We start from the raw sequence: 17121 nt of genomic DNA, 5'->3' as shown, positions 1-17121 counted from the left end.
CCTGCCGCAAGCATCGGGTAGGTGTGTTCCTCCTCAGGCCTCAGTCACACCCTTCTGTCTGGCCCTGACGCAGAGGAGCCTTGCAAAGGAGTCATGTGGAGGGCATCTTGGAGTCCCCTGTGGACACCTGTGCTACAGTTGGGGTGGGCGGTGAGGTCAACAAGAGCAGGACCATAGTGCAGGAGACACCCTAATCTCAGAGGAACTCGGCTGTACATCCTGTGCCAGCCTGTAGTGGAATAACCCATTGCATGGCCTTGGATGGGAACACAGCCAACAAGAAAAGAATGTTTTGCCAAGAGAATTGTTTTGTGACTTGAAGGCGGGTCACTGAAACAGGTCTGTGTGACTGAAGGCAGTTGCTGGGCTTTTTCTCAGTAAAACATTCTCATAAGATTTCTGTACCTTCCAAGGTTATCCCTTGAGATAAAGAGAGGAATGTTGTGGAAACCATAGAAGCAATAGCAATTAATGCCTTCTGATATTATGTTGTTACTAAGCTATCTTGCAGGTGCACTCCATGTATCTTTAAGTAAAAGTTACACTTGATGTTATGCCAGTTTCTCAGTAAACAAGCTTTTTGCAGTCTTGTGAATAAAATTAGGACACAGCATGAACTCGGGGCCATTTGCCTGAGCGAGCGGTGGTCCTTTGCTAGTCCTTGATGATTCCGTCTGCTGATCTCTCTCTCTGCACCCCTGACTCACAACAACATTTGGCGCCCAACGTGGAGCCTTAAGAAGAGATTGGGAACAGATGGAACCCCGAAAGGGTAAGTTTCATGCGCTGTGTACGCGAAACTTTTGGGTAACTAGCAAAGTCATGAGGGATTCCCATTCATTACGGGACAGTTATGTACAAGTTTTAAAATCCCTTTTAAAAGGGTCTGAGATTCAGATAAAAGACAAGGTTTTGTTACGTCTTTTAAATGCTATTCAGAAACACTGTTATTGGTATACTCCTGAACGTTGTAATCGATTGAATTTGAATGTTTGGCAACAAGTAGGAAAATCTTTACGCTGTGTTTATCAGCACAGAGATCCACTTGATGCTGAAATGTGGGCTGCTTATAATCTTATTGCTACAGCCCTTGGACCTTTGCAATTAGATAGAGATTCTGTTAAAGACTTGAGTGAGGTTATTTTTAATGAGTCTGAAGAATTTGATTCAGCACAGAATGAACAGAATAATGACTTGGACCAGGGGTCCCCAAACTTTTTATACAGGGGGCCAGTTCACTGTCCCTCAGACCATTGGAGGGCCGCCACATGCAGTGCTCCTCTCACTGACCACCAATGAAAGAGTGCCCCTTCCGGAAGTGTGGCAAGGGGGCCGAATAAATGGCCTTAGGGGGCCACATGCGGCCCGTGGGCCATAGTTTGGGGACACCTGACTTGGACAATACTGTCTCTGTTTCTGAAGTTACTGATAATGTTAATGAAATTCAGCCGTCCACAGGCTTTCATCCCTCTTTCTTTAAAAATGAGAGAGCCCCTATGGATGATGTTGTCTGTCTAAAACATTTATTAAGTAAACTACAATTTACACTGGAACAACAGGGTAATGGAAATCAGTATATTGCTTATCCTGTTCAAAAGCAAGATATATGTGAGCCTACGACTCCTCCAATTCAAGGTAAAAAATTAATTGGTACTGGCAGGGGAAGGATTTTTCAATTCCCTGAAATCTCTGAAATGCAACAGGTGCTTATGCATCATGATGATTTAGAATCTAATTCTAGTAATTCTTCTACATCTATTTTTCCAATTATTCAACAGCCTTTTCCTCTTAATGCTCCAGATCCTGGGGAAGGGCATAATATCCAATTTGACCAAATTGAATTTACTTTCTTTCTTTTTTTTTTTTGTATTTTTCTGAAGTTGGAAACGGGGAGGCAGTCAGACAGACTCCTGCGTGCGCCCGACCGGGATCCACCCGGCACGCCCACCAGGGGGTGATGCTCTGCCCATCTTGGGGCATCGCTCTCTTGCAACCAGAGCCACTCTAGCACCTGAGGCAGAGGCCACAGAGCCATCCTCAGTGCCTAGGCCAACTTTGCTCCAATGGAGCCTTGGCTGCGGGAGGGGAAGAGAGAGACAGAGAGGAAGGAGAGGGGGAGGGGTGGAGAAGCAGATGGGCGCTTCTCCTGTGTGCCCTGGCCGGGAATCGAACCCGGGACTCCTGCACGCCAGGCTGATGCTCTACCACTGAACCAACCGGCCAGGGTGAATTTACTTTCTTAAAGCTAGTCAAACAATCTGTTGCTACGTATGGACCTCAGTCCTCATATGTTCAAAGTCTTATCTCTTCCTATTGTAATAATCATTTAATCATTCCTTTAGATTGGGATTTACTTGCTAGTATGGTTTTGGAACCAGGACAATATTTACAATTCAAATCTTGGTGGAGAGAGGAGGCTTTTCGAATATTTTGCATGAACGCCAGAAATAATCCCCCGGGAGTTATTTTGAAATGCTCATCGGAGTTGGCGCTTATGCAGCTGTGAGACAACAAACTGGTTATACTGATGCTGTTATAGCTCAGATTAGATCGCTTGTCTTAAAGCCTAGATGCAAATCACTGGAGATAGAGACAAGGGAAAAAAGCTTGCAGCTTTACATCAGTTGATACAAACTCAATTAGAATTAGGACATATAGAAGAATCATAAAGTCCTTAGAATTCTCTAGTCTTTGTAATAATAAAATAAATAAATACTGATTTTTTTTTATGTTTTAGCTATAATCCTCTGAGCTATCATTTTGTTTCTTTCTTATTCTTTGCCTGGAAACTGAGGCAGGGGACATGTATTGGATCTGACTATAGAAAATATCCCAGCAGCTGCCAAGAGAATTTTCTTGGGGAAATTTTGTTTAGTCTCATCCATTGTCAGTCCCTCTGTCAGAAAATGCCCTGATTAAAATCAGGCAGGCATCTTTCTAGTCTGACTGCTTGAAATCCCAGGTTTCTCTTTGGTTTGTCTAATTCTAATTTCTGTTTAGTTTTTGTTTGATGTTGTCTAAAATGTGATTTTTAAGGCCTGAATTGTTTACATACAAAGATTAAAAATGCTGGCTTTTATATTGAAAAAATAGTTTCATCCATATATTTTTTGCTTTAAAATGAGAAATTATAAGGAGTGCTCATTTAAATTTAAATTAAATAGAATATGGATCCTGAAGACTTGCTAATTTGGTTAGTACATTATAAGGTACATTCAAAGTTTGAAATCAAATAAGAATTCAAATATTAGGATTAATTAAAGTTATATGTTATACATGTGTTTCTGTATTGAAAATTATCTTGTTTATGTGTAAAATATGCTCAAATTTGTAAAACTAAGGAATTAAATAAAATTAAGTCATTTTAAGAATTTATCTCAAGCTGCTTCAGACAGTTGGCTGCTTGTAAGGCAACATCCTGAAAAAGGAGGTACTGAGGAAAGCGGGAATTTAGTTCCTCTGATGCCCTATAACAGACTTAACAATACAAAAGACTTTTAGATATAGAAGCTGATGCATCTCTTATTACTAAGCAACATTAGTTTTCTTTTTAGCCCACTTAGGCAGTAGTCACTAAGCTGCATGGCTTAGGAGAAGTCCCTAACAAAGCTCTAAAATTTCTTTTACAATAGGAAAATAACAAGGGTCATTTGGCCTCTGATAAAGAAAAACATTTATCTTATAAATAATTAAAAGAGCAACTTTTTAAATTACAGTCTAAACTTTCTGACGAGTTTTTTATACTCACTATGACCAAATTTCTGTCAAAGCTCTTAAAGAGTTAAAAACGGCTTGCTCCCAGTATAAAACTGTCTTTATACGCAGCAACTGCTATCCTCCTTCATGGACTCTGAATGTTTTATTTCAAAAAATTTAGAAATGTTAGCTTGTAACTCTTTCGCTTTTGAAAGAACAGCGAAGTCCTTTTTGAACAACAGGTGTATGGTGACCTTGAAAAGTACCCTCTCAGACCACGTCGTGTCATCATTGGTGTATTGTTAGGAGATTAGTTTTTAGGCCCAATAGTAGAAGGGACATCGAGTTAAAATGGAATCATATAATTAGTCCGGAGGTTAGTAGTGATGCAGACAGGGTTCCTGTAAGAGGTCAGGGGCTGGGGTTTACTATGTGATATGCATGGGTTTGGTGGGTCATTAGGCATTATCGTGTAAGTACAGGCTAACTAGGAGTGTGAAGACGTAGGCCTGGATAAGGGCTACAGCAAACTCCAGGATAGTTAATAAAATAACAATGATGAATGTGATTAATGCAGTTGCAGTGCTAAGGCTTATGAGTGCTAGAGTTGCACCTCCAATGAGGTGAATTAAAAGGTGCCCTGCGGTAATATTCGCTGTTAGCTGAACGGCTAAGGCTATGGGTTGAATAAATAGGCTGATTGTTTCGATGATAACTAGTATGGGGATAATTGGGATGGGGGTACCTTGTGGGAGGAAGTGCGCAAGGGAGGCTTTAGTTTTGTGCCGGAAACCAAGAATTACTGTACCTGCCCATAATGGGATAGCCATTCCGAGGTTTATTGATAATTGAGTAGTGGGTGTGAAGGAATGGGGTAGAAGACCGAGGAGGTTTGTGGACCCCATGAATAGAATTAGTGACATTAGCATAAAGGTTCAGGTTTGTCCTTTTTGACTGTGGATTATTATCATTTGTTTTGATGTTAAGTGAAGGAGTCATCGTTGTATTACAATTAATCGATTTGCAATTAGTCGACCAGAGGAAGGAAATAGGACAGTGGGGAATATAATAATTAAAACAACAACAGGCAGTCCTATTATTGTAGGGGTAATGAAAGAGGTGAATAGATTTTCGTTCATTTTGTTTCTCAGGGGGTTGTATGCTTTAGTGATTTGGCTAAGGAAGCCTCAGGGGCTGAATAGTATGAGTGTTTGGAGACCTTTAATTGTATGATAATAAACAGTGTGATAATTATTGATAAAATTGTGATAAATCATGTGGGAGTGTCCAGCTGGGGCATGTCATCAAGGAGAGGGTGAGGCTCTCAATCTTCAATTTAAAAGGTTGATGCTGCAGTAGCTTCTTGATGATAGTATAGTACGGATGATGATCATTTTTCAAAATGTTTTAATGGGACTATTTCAAGTACAATTGGTATGAAGCTATGGTTGGATCCGCAGATTTTGGAACATTGTCCATAATATAAGCTGGGTCGTGTGGATAGTAGGGTTGTTTGATTTAGGCATTCTGGAATAGCGTCTGTTTTTAAGCCCAAAGATGGGATGGCTCAGGGAGTGTAGGACATCTTCTGATGAGATTAATATACAAACGGTGAGTTCTATGGGTAGAACCACTTGGTTGTCTACTTCCAGCAGGCGGATTTGGCCGGGTGCGAGATTGGATGTGGGGATTATATAGGAGTCAAAACTCAAATCTTCATAATCTGTATATTCATAACTTCAGTACCATTGATGACCCATAGTTTTAACGGTGATAAAGGGGTTATTAATTTCGTCCATTATGTAAAGGATTTGGAGGGATGGGAATGCAATTATAATGAGGATAATAGCTGGTAGAATCATTCAGATGGTTTCTACCTCTTGGGCATCTATGGTGCTTGTGTGGGTTAGTTTAGTGGTTAATATAATTGAGATGATATAGAGGACTAGGGAGCTGATAAGGAATACGATCATTAAAGTGTGGTCGTGAAAGTGTAGCAGCTCTTCTATAATAGGAGAGGTTGCATCTTGGAAGCCTGTTTGGAATGGGTATGCCATTGAGGTATATAGGGGTTTCACCTATAATTTAACCCTGACAAAGTTACGTAAATTTTGCTAATACCTCTACCATGGAGAAAGACATAGTGGATATGGTGTTGGCTTGAAACCAATTTAAGGGGATTCGAATCCTTCCTTTCTTATTTATTTAATATTAATATAAGTAGGCTCTTCGAATGTGTGATAAGGGGGAGGGCAGCCGTGGAGTCATTCAAGGTTTGTGGTTGTTAGTTCTACTAGTGAGACTTCTCGTTTGGAGGCAAATGCTTCCCATACTATGAAAACCATTAGCATTACAGCTGTCAATGAGATGAAGGAGCCTATAGATGACACAGTGTTTCAGGTAGTGTAGGCATCAGGGTAATCGGAGTATCGTCGCGGCATTCCGGATAAGCCTAAGAAGTGTTGGGGAAAGAAAGTTATACTAACACCTACAAATATAACTAAAAAGTGAGCTTTAGTTCAGGCAGGGTGTAGGATGTAGCCGGAGTAAAGGGAAAATCAGTGGACAAATCCACCCATAATGGCAAATACTGCTCCTATGGATAAAACGTAGTGAAAATGGGTTACTACATAATAAGTGTCATGAAGTACAATGTCTAGAGATGAATTAGCTAGTACAATGCCGGTTAAACCCCCTAGAGTAAAAAGAAAAATAAACCCAAGGGCCCATAATATGGCTGGGGATGATTTGATATTACCTCCATGAAGAGTTGCTAATCAGCTAAATACTTTAACACCAGTAGGAATGGCAATAATTATAGTAGCAGATGTGAAGTAGGCACGTGTATCGACGTCTATTCCAACAGTAAATATATGATGGGCTCATACAATAAACCCTAGGAACCCAATAGATATCATGGCTCAGACTATTCCTATATAACCAAATGGTTCTTTTTTTCCTGAGTAGTATGTAACAATATGGGAAATAATTCCGAATCCGGGTAGGATGAGAATGTATACCTCGGGGTGGCCGAAGAATCAAAATAAGTGTTGATATAAAATGGGATCGCCCCCTCTGGCCGGATCGAAGAAGGTTGTGTTTAAGTTTTGGTCCGTTAGAAGTATAGTGATCCCAGCAGCTAGGGAGTGATAGAAGGAGTAAGACCGCGGTAATCAGGACGGATCAGACAAAGAGAGGTGTTTGGTATTGGGATAGGGCAGGGGGTTTCATATTAATAATGGTGGTAATAAAGTTAATTGCCCCGAGAATAGAGGAGACACCTGCTAAGTGCAATGAGAAGATGGCTAGATCGACTGAGGCACCGGCGTGGGCCAGATTACCTGCCAGTGGGGGGTAGACTGTTCATCCGGTTCCCGCACCAGCTTCAACTATGGAGGATGCTAATAGGAGTAGAAAGAGTTACAATTTATGACTTAGTAGGAGAATCAGACTTGTATTCAAACTAATCAAAATGCTAATGCTAACCTTCTTATTAATATTATAGAAAATGAACTTTTTAGATAGACAGTTTGCTAATTTACAACAGCAATGTAGGAGTGAGGATTTGCTCTTATTTCCACAAATACGGGACTAGTAGATACCTTCCAGGAAATTGAAGCCTCGGCATAAGTTGGAAATAGAAAAAAGGGAAATTTGACAATTAAATAAACTTACCCAGGAGGCAAAAATGTTTTAATTAAGACTAAGACTTCAAAAAACATCATTGACTCTGTTTCTAGCAATGCTAGCTATTGTGTCTATAACAATAAGCATAACTAACTATTTTTACTAAGTTTATATTACTTAAATAAGCAATGTTGAATAGTCAGACACTATTTCAACATTATGTAAATCAACCTTTAGAAAAAATTTGTTAAAAATATCCTCAATCTTTAATAATCCATTATATAAATGACATATTAATAGCTTATAAAAATAATGCTGAACTTTCAGTCATCCTTAAAAATGCTTCTAAAACCTTAAATCAGTGTAATTTAATTGTTGCTGAAAACAAAATTCAAACATTCTATCCTATTAACATTGTTACTGATTCACAATATGTAGAACATACAATTAAACTTATAGAAACTGTTTATATTTCAAATAATAGTTCTAGATTCCACAAATTGTTTCAAGAGTTACAACTTTTATTGTAAGAATGAAATTTGCCTATCTATATAACTCACATTTGTTCTCATACAGCTTTACCAGGACCTATGTCTACTACAGATAATGAAGTTGATCAATTACTCATTAGATCAATAAAAATAGCTACTAAGTTTTATACAAAGACTCATACAAATAAAAAAATTTAATGCAAAAATTTAAAATAACCTGATGAGAAGCTCGGAATATTGTTAGAAACTGTCCTCAGTATAGTATTATAAATGCTCCTCCATTACTGAGAGGAATGAATCCTAGAGGGCAACACAGTAATAACCTGTAGCAAATAGATATTGCTCATATTTCTTCTTTAAAAAACTATCTTATGTACAGTTTTATTAATATTTATTCTTCCTTTCGATAGGCCACACCTTTACCTAGAGAAAAGGCTAATTGTGTCATTCAACATCTTATTGAAACTTTTAATATTATAGGCATTCCTAAAGCAATTAAAACTGACAATAGTCCTGCCTATACATCTACTAAATTTCAATAATTCTTAGCATTTTAAAATATTAAACATACTACTAGAATTCCATATAATCCACAAGAACAAGCAATTATTGAATGCAGTAATTGCACTCTGAAAAATATGTTACTTAAACAAAAGGGGGGAGAAGAAAGAAGATTATTCCCTAGAATTATGTTACACAAAGCTTCATTTACTTTAAATTTCTTAAATACAGGAGAAGATAATTTGACTGCTGCAGACATTAGACGAAAAGTAAGAGTTCTAAGATTAATCAACCTATACATTATAAAAGTGAGTTGAATCAATAGGTACCTAGTTTAGTGCAACATTGGGGAAGAGGGTTTGCTTGTGTCACTGCAGAATCCGGTGAAGTCCTTTGGAGTCCTGCTCACAGAATTAAACTAACAACATGAATAAGAACAATAGATTCTTTCCATATCCACCCATTGCTGAGATGGAAGAAATGAATTTCAAAAGAAGAATCTTAAAGGTACTAGTGCTTGGTATTAAAAAAGCTAAAATACCAAGGTGGGGTCAACTTAAAAAACTGACCTTTAATGGTAAAAAATGCTACAAACTACTAAAAAAGAAGAAAATGCTACTAACCTGTTTTTAGCAATGATTGCTTTGGTAACAATTCTGGTAAGTAGAGCTGAAAATTTTAGTTATTAGGCATATGTTCCTAATTCTCCATTAAGTAGAGCTATTCATTAGGAAAATAGTGCCTTTCCTATTTTTGTTAATGACTCTAATTGGCTTCCAAGACCGTTTAATAATAGAGGTCCCTTAGCACCTTCAGAAGGCATGAAATTAGAAAATTATACAACAGGAGTTGAGGGATTACCTATATGTATAGGACATGAACCACACTGTTTAAAAATAGAAACTCAAGCTTGGCTCTCTATTGTCAAAAATAAAGAAATGAAAAAAAAAAGTTTGTTACAAGGATATAGATTTAAAAGTAATACATCTGTACATAAAATGTTATAGATTAAAACCCTCATAGCTAGCTCTGCCCAAGTTAAAGGGCAGGGTGCTGATTTAAGGTGGCATAAGAACAATGGTTTAATTACAGCTGGTGATCAAAGTAATCATACTATCATATAGCATAGAGGAGGGATGTCACCTCAAGCTCCTCATATAAAATTTGGTCCTATACAATATCATTTGTGGAAAGTAGCCATGGCACTTAAACATATGTCAGTGTAGAAAGGAAAAATCTGGAGAAATGATCCTTCTAATCCTATTATGTTAATCTTTAAGAAGAATGAAACACATTTCATATCTGCTTGTGTTAGATTGCTTTATATATTTGTTATAGGTGAAACCAAATAGACAGCTGAAAATTATTCAATAACTTGAAATAAGTGTGCTTTTTATACATGTATTAACTCTTCTATTCTTTTTAATAAAATAGTCAAAGTCTTTACATTTTAAGAACCTGAACAGGAGTCTAGATCCCAGTACAGATGCATCGGATGTGGCAGGGTTCCCCTTTCATGATGCTGTTACAACATCTTATTAAGTTCTTTTTAAAAATTTTTTTTATTTATTCATTTTATAGAGGAGAGGGGGAAACAGAGAGAGAGAGAGAGGAGAGACAGAGAGAGAGAAGTGGGGGAGGAGCTGGAAGCATCAACTCCCATATGTGCCTTGACCAGGCAAGCCCAGGATTTTGAACCGGCGACCTCAGCATTTCCAGGTCGACGCTTTATCCACTGCGCCACCACAGATCAGGCTCTTATTAAGTTCTTGAAGCGAACAAAGAAACTGGTTGGACTGATCATCGCCATCATTATAGGACTAATAGCTGTAACCACCGTGGCTGCTGTATCTGGAGTTATATTATATCAAAATATAGACTGTGGACTTTGTGCAAAAATGGCATGAAGATTCTGAACAACTGTGGACTTCTCAATAATGTATAAATAGTAACATTAATATTAAAATTAATAATTTAAAACAGACTATAATTATGTTAAGAGATAAAATTATTAGCCTGCAAAGACAAATTAAGCTAAGATGTAATTAGAATATAACTACTTTTTGTGTTACCCCTATTTCTTAAAATCATACTTATTTCCATTAGGAAAATGTTAAAAAACATTTGTTAAATCATTATAATGTAACTAAAGAAATCATTAAATTACAAAGACATATTCATGAAGCTTTTCAAAGAAAATTAGAAATTCTGACAGGTCAACCTATATTGAAGGGATTAATGGATAATTTATCACAATTAAATCCTATTGAATATATTAAAGGATTTTGGGGATCCACTGTAGGACTTTTTATAATAATATTAATTCTATGTTTTCCTTTATATGTAGTCTGTCGACAAATCAAAGCAAGAGAAATAAGGGATGAACAACAGAAGGCTGTGTTTTCTGTGGTTCTTCATAACATTCAGCATAAACAAAAAGGGGGAAATATAGTGGAATAACCCATTGCATGGCCTTGGATGGGAACACAGCCAACAAGAAAAGAATGTTTTGCCAAGAGAATTGTTTTGTGATTTGAAGGCGGGTCACTGAAACAGGTCTGTGTGACTGAAGGCAGTTGCTGGGCTTTTCTCAGTAAAACATTCTCATAAGATTTCTGTACTTTCCAAGATTATCCCTTAAGATAAGGAGAGGAATGTTATAGGATCCATAGAAGTAATAGCAATTAATGCCTTCTGATATTATGTTGTTACTAAGCTATCTTGCAGGTGCACTCCATGTATCTTTAAGTAAAAGTTACACTTGATGTTATGCCAATTTCTCAGTAAACAAGCTTTTTTAAAAGTCTTGTGAATAAAATTAGGACACAGCATGAACTCGGGGCCATTTGCCTGAGCGAGCGGTGGTCCTTTGCTAGTCCTTGATGATTTCATCTGCTGATCTCTCTCTCTGCGCCCCCGACTCACAACAGCACCAGCTGGTGGAACCATTGGGAGGGACAGCAGGCTGGGCCCTGCCCAGCTGCTTCTATGGGGCCTTTACCTTGCCAGCTGGGGGTTTGGGCCCCAGTGCATTATGGCCGAAGCGTAGATGAGGGCAGTGGGTTGTCGGGACCGTAAGAGCTGCCCTTGGGCCTTCCTCCCTTGTGCCCCCATGCCCAGCCTTCAGCAGTGTGGCCTTAGGGCTGTCTCTGGGGGAGCAGCAGCACAAGGTCCATCTTTCCTCTGGGTGCCCCTCCCCCTCCCCAGAGGCTCAGGTGATCTAGCCCAAGGTCACAATCGCCCAGGCAGCACAGGTACAAAGGGGAGACCTGCCCCTGACCCCACCACCTGCCCTCACAGCTGGAACCCTGCCCATGGCCTTCTGCCTCTTCCTGGGCACCCTCCTGGGTATCGTCACCCTGGTCCTGGGGGTGCAGTGGTGCCGCAGAAGAGCCTGCAGGGGTAGGCAGTGGGAGTGGCTGGCCAGGGTGACACAGGGCCCTGGGGATGGGGAGGCTAGGGACACACTCTTACCCTAGCCCATTGTAGACTTTCTCTGTCTTGGTAACTGCTCTGTATGTTGTGCTCAGTCTCCCCTGTGGTGACTTGTCAGTGATATACAACTTGTCAGGGACAAGGGACCTTGAGCCCTGTCTGCTTCTGAGAGGGGCTGCATGAAGGTTGGTAGTCCTTGGGGCTGCCTAGGTGTGGGGACAGGCTCGAGGGTCCCTGCTCCTGTGTCACCTGTGTAGCTGGGAGCTCTGGGCTGTGCTCAGGGGCTGGCAGAACTCCAGGTGCTGGGTGCCTAGGAAAGTGTGTCCCCTTGGGGAGGATGTTGCTCCTGGTGGGGAACTGAGAGTCTGGAGGGTCCCAGCACACATGACAGAGCCCGCAGGGGTGGGAGGCTGTGGACCTAGAAAGTGGGAGTGTCAGGGCTGGAGGTTCTGATGTGGTCTCTGCAGGTTCTGGGATGTTGGGGAATCTGCCCTCAGAAGGTATTTATGAGGACATTGGAGCGGTCCCCATGGGAGAGAAGGAGGAGAGGCTCGGTGTGTCCTGGGACCTCATGCTGGAGGAGGACTATGACGACGCCTGGGAGCCCGAGCGTGACCTCGAGGAGCCGGAGGAGCAGGAGGAGGGGATGCCCCTGAGCTTGGTGGTGTGTGCCCTCACAGTGGTGTCCATTGTGCTTGTCCTGCTGTACTGCTCCTATGTCCAACACTCTGCTCTGGCCAGCAGCTACATTTAAAGATCCTAAGAGCCACCTTTGTGTCTGAAACCCTCACTCCTGTCACAGGCTTGGGCACTGATGCTTGGTTGTTTCTTCAGTTTTGCTCGTCACACGGGAATCTTAGGGGAAGACGTGGATTTTAGGGCCCTGCCTAGGCAGGACCCTAGGCTTTTATTTGGGTTTCTTTTCATGGCTGTGCAGAGTCCTTCTAGGACCTGGTGCCTGGCCAGCTTCATGGGGGCCTGAGCAGATGGTGGGAGGAGACACGATGTGAGCACCCCCTTCACTCTCACTCCCCACTCACTGTCTGCTTCGTGTCCAGCCCTTTGGCTTTGAGGTGCGGTGACAAACTAGTGTTCACACGTCCTGCGGGCTCTGGGGGATCGCTGAGGGCCCAATGCATGCTTCTCTCCTTAAATGCAGGTGAGCTCCCCACAGCCTGGGCCTCAGAGCTCAGACTGGGATGGAATACCATGTTGACCCCTGCTGCAGGATGTGATGACCATGAGCTGGCCATGAGGGACACCAGCACGACTCCTGAGGGCTTTTGTTTTCCTCATTTCTAAATCAGATGCTATTTAATTCCCTTTGAACTTGTTCATTCATCTGTTAGTTCATCTCAGAACATTCATCAGACACCCACTGTGGCCCAGGTTTGTTTTGGGCCCCCTGTCTGCCTCACCCTGGTCTGATGTGGGCTCTGAGTGTCTTCAGCTGTGCTCACCCACCACCTCTTGCCTGCAGGTTCTACAGGGTGTGGGGTGGGTTCCCTATGAACCAGCTCCTGGCCACCTCCTTCATCTTCAGACAACCCTCCACTTGGCTTAGGTGTTGTTCCCAAATCCCCAATATTCAAAGCTGTCCTGCTCTGAGGACCCCAACAAACCCTTTGTGACCACACTCACCCTGACCACACCCACTCTGGGAAATGCTTCTCTGTGATGGGTGATGTCCAGAGAGGCTGGACAGGGCCTGAGGAAGGCTAGTTGCTAGGTTCTGGGTGTGTGGCTGAAACTGCTCCTGACAGAGTCTTGTGGGATGAGCAGGTGTCCTGGATGTTTGAGCTTACCTTGCCCTGTGCACACACAGGGGCCTCCCTCTGGTCTCGAGGTGGCCAGCCTGGCTCGTGGGTGCAAACTGAATGTCCCTGAAGCCAAGCTAGGAGTGCAGCTATGTGCACGGCCAGGCTGTGGTTGGGGAAGAGCTGCAACCTCACCACAAAGGCTCCTGCCAACAGGGTCCTCCACCCGCTATGGGAATCTCCGAGCAACCCTCTCTTAAACTGGTTCTCTGATGAATCTTTTGGAAAGTAAGATTCACTGATGTTATTCTGATTAGAAAATAATACACATTATTGTAAATTCAAAAACTCGTAGCCGGCCCTGGCTGGTTGGCTCAGTGGTCAAGCGTTGGCCCAGCATGTGGAAGTCCTGGGTTTGATTCCTGGTCAGGGCACACAGGAGAGGCTCCCATCTGCTTCTCCACCCCTCCTCCTCCTCCATATCTCTCTTTCTTCTCCAGCAGCCATGGCTCTATAGACCCAAGTGAGTTGGCCCAGGGCACTGAGGATGGCTCCATGGCCTCCTTCTCAAGCGCTAAAAAATGACTCTGGTCACAAAGGAGCAAAGCCCCAGATGGACAGAGCTTCGCCTCCTGGTGGGCATGCCGGGTGGATCCTGGTTGGAGCGCATTCAGGCTGCCTCCTCTCCTCTCACTAAAATAAAAAAATTAAGTAAAAATAAAAAACCTGGCCCTGGCCGGTTGGCTCAGTGGTAGAGCGTCGGCCTGGCGTGCGGAAGTCCTGGGTTCGATTCCCAGCCAGGGCACACAGGAGAGGTGCCCATCTGCTTCTCCACCCCTCCTCCTCTCCTTCCTCTCTGTCTCTCTCTTCCCCTCCCGCAGCCGAGGATCCATTGGAGCAAAAGATGGCCCGGGCGCTGGGGATGGCTCCTTGGCCTCTGCCCCAGGCGCTAGAGTGGCTCTGGTCGCGATGCCCCGGATGGGCAGAGCATCGCCCCCTGGTGGGCGTGCCAGGTGGATCCCGGTCAGGCCTATGCGGGAGTCTGTCTGACTGCCTCCCCGTTTCCAGCTTCAGAAAAATACAAAAACATAAATAAATAAATAAAAAATAAAAAACCTCATAGACCTAAGGGAGAAAATGAAAAACACTCTTCTATCACTCAGAAGTGGATCCCTCAGCATCTTGGTTTGTTGCTACTGAGAACTTTGAACAGATGCACAGAGATAGGGTGACTCACCACAGCACATCAGCTGCCTGCTCTGTGCCCCCTGTGTGTTCCCACCTAGAAGGCACAGCTAACACACACCTGTCCGCAATGTCATTTAACATGTCTGCCTCGTGATTCTTCCTGTGTGTCTTCTGTCAGTCATTTGTTGCTGTCCTGCTGGACATTAGGCTGCTTTCCCAGGACTCCATCCTCACAGAGAGGAGTATGCATCTTTTACTAGTGCTGGTCACAGGTCATGCATGTTTTTAGTGGTTTTGATCAGATGCCGTGTCCTTTTATGATGCGCCGGAGTGATCCTTGTTTGCCTTCTGTGTGAAACAGAGAAAGATGGGTGCATCTCCTGCGGAGCCTGTCCCTGGCCCTGAGGTGGTCACTGGTCTACAAGCTTCCTACCTGGGTCTGCAGGAAGTCCAGTCGGGCCTCACCACACCCTACAGTGCTGTCTGGGCTCAGGCCTTGGGGGGAGCCCCCGCTCTGTGTGACAGATGATGACTGATACACTGGGAGGCGGGTAGGGCTCACGGCTTCCTTCCCAGAGGGCTCAGCACCGAGCTGGAGGCCACCTCCGGCACTTGGCAGAGCACACCTGTCTGTGCCTGGGGTGGCACAGCAGCTGAGGTGGCCAGGGATGGCACTGTCCCCTTGGAGGCTGTGGCCCCTCCTCCTGGCCTGTTGGGCCCTTCCTACAGGTGAGTGCTTGCTGTCCTGAGGGCTGGGGGCTCTGAGGATGGCCCACTGATGGAGGGGACGACAGCGTGGGGTGACAGCCGAGGCTCCAGAGGGAAAAGCTGTCTCAGCCTTTTGCAGGCAGTGACAATGACAATGCATGTGTAGAGGGCCAAGCCCTGACGCTGGAGATTCCACAGAAAATGGTCCTTAGACATTCATTTCTGTTAACATTTTGCTTCATAAATGACATCAGCACCATCAACATTAAGTGAGAAAACTCGAAGAAATTGAAACTAAGGGTTCAAATCAGGATGGGAGGCAATAATTATTTCTAATTTTTGAAAATTCTGGACAAAAATTTCGAGTACATGTTTGCCACACAGGAGGTCCTTGTGTTCTTGCTCCGCAGGCCCCGTGGCGGAGGCGGAGTCGGAGTCAGTGGCTCTGCTACGAGGTGGGAACCGCTGCGAGGGCTTGCTGCGGGTCCAGCACAGCGGGCAGAAGGGCGCGGTGTGCGGGGACCACTGGGGCCTGGGAGAGGCGGCCGTCATCTGCAGGCAGCTGGGCTGCGGTGGCGCCCACGTTGCACCCACGTACGTGGTGTGGCCCCAGGAGACCCAGCAGTCCTTGCTGCAGGGCGTGCAGTGCCGGGGCACGGAGGCCTCGCTCTGGAACTGCACCCTGGGGCCCTGGGGGCCGGTGCGGGACTGTGCATGTGAATGCATTGGTGCGGTCCACTGCTCAGGTAGGCAGCCCTGTGAGGAGGGGCAAATCTGAGGTCGTGCCAGGATGGAAGCCCATGGCTCCACAACTGTGGCCTCAGACCTCACGGCATTGCGATGGCCCCAGGTGAGCAGAGCCCGGGATGGCACAGGTGTGGAACACCTGCACTTCCCCAGCTGCGGGGTGCATACCCAGGGCGGCCCTTTCTGAGTTTAGTTGACTCCTCCGGCCAACGGTCAAGTGTTGGGCCCAAGAGTGACCATAAGACTTTCTGGAGTGAGGGGACCTCTGTCTCCCTCTCCCACCTGGCCCCCTCCCACTCTGGGGCGGGGGGAGTCTCAGAGTGCTAAGAGCTCATTTCTGTTGTCCACTCCTAGATGTCTTTGAGGGAGCAGCGGGGAGGGATACAGCTGCTCGCTCCCTCACTGCTGAGGGGCCCTGAGTGGGAAGGAAGGGCCTCTCTGCAGACAATGCCTGGGCTCTGCTCCCCACCCCCCGAAAGGCAAACCTCTCCATCCAGGAGCCCCTGTGTGCAGAGTGGGGTGCATGCCCCAGACCAGTGAGACTCAGGTGAGCAGCAGGATGGGCTCCTGTGCTGTCCGCAGGTGGAAAGCTGGCGACGGTGGGGCTCAGCGGAGGACACAGCCCCTGTGCTGGGTCCTTTGAGATCAGAATGACCGAAACCTCTGTGCTGAAGTGTGGCTTGCACACGGAGGAGGCGAATGTCTTCTGCAGGAGTCTGGGGTGCGGCCTAGCGCTCCAGGTGTCCCGACCCTACCTCACTGGAGGTTCTGGGAGTCCAGGGCCAAAGGTCGTGACCTGCCGGGGAACAGAGTCCAACATCTTCAACTGCAGGTTCAACCTGAATGTTCAGCACCAATGCGAACTTCTGACAGACGCCCAGATCGTGTGTTCAGGTAGGGACACCGTCCTCTCACAGCTGGGCTTGGGGGATCGGCGGGGGTGTCCACTGCCTGGAAGAGAGGTGGGGAAG

At 44.5% G+C, this 17121-nt stretch overlaps 1 protein-coding gene across 1 annotated transcript in view; it reads left to right on the top strand.

Annotated features, from left to right (window-relative positions):
• SCART1 (scavenger receptor family member expressed on T cells 1) overlaps positions 1 to 17121 on the top strand; it is a 33127-nt gene that overhangs the window by 7558 nt on the left and 8448 nt on the right. The window contains 7 exon segments of the mRNA XM_066355554.1: positions 1998 to 2040; positions 11570 to 11717; positions 12218 to 12455; positions 13231 to 13240; positions 15346 to 15424; positions 15814 to 16149; positions 16733 to 17044. Coding sequence (XP_066211651.1) covers positions 1998 to 2040; positions 11570 to 11717; positions 12218 to 12455; positions 13231 to 13240; positions 15346 to 15424; positions 15814 to 16149; positions 16733 to 17044 — 1166 coding nt within the window.

The sequence above is a fragment of the Saccopteryx leptura genome, chromosome 13, assembly GCF_036850995.1.
Source record: "Saccopteryx leptura isolate mSacLep1 chromosome 13, mSacLep1_pri_phased_curated, whole genome shotgun sequence".
Classification (NCBI taxonomy): Eukaryota; Metazoa; Chordata; class Mammalia; order Chiroptera; family Emballonuridae; genus Saccopteryx; species Saccopteryx leptura.
This window is presented reverse-complemented; position numbering and strand designations above follow the sequence as displayed.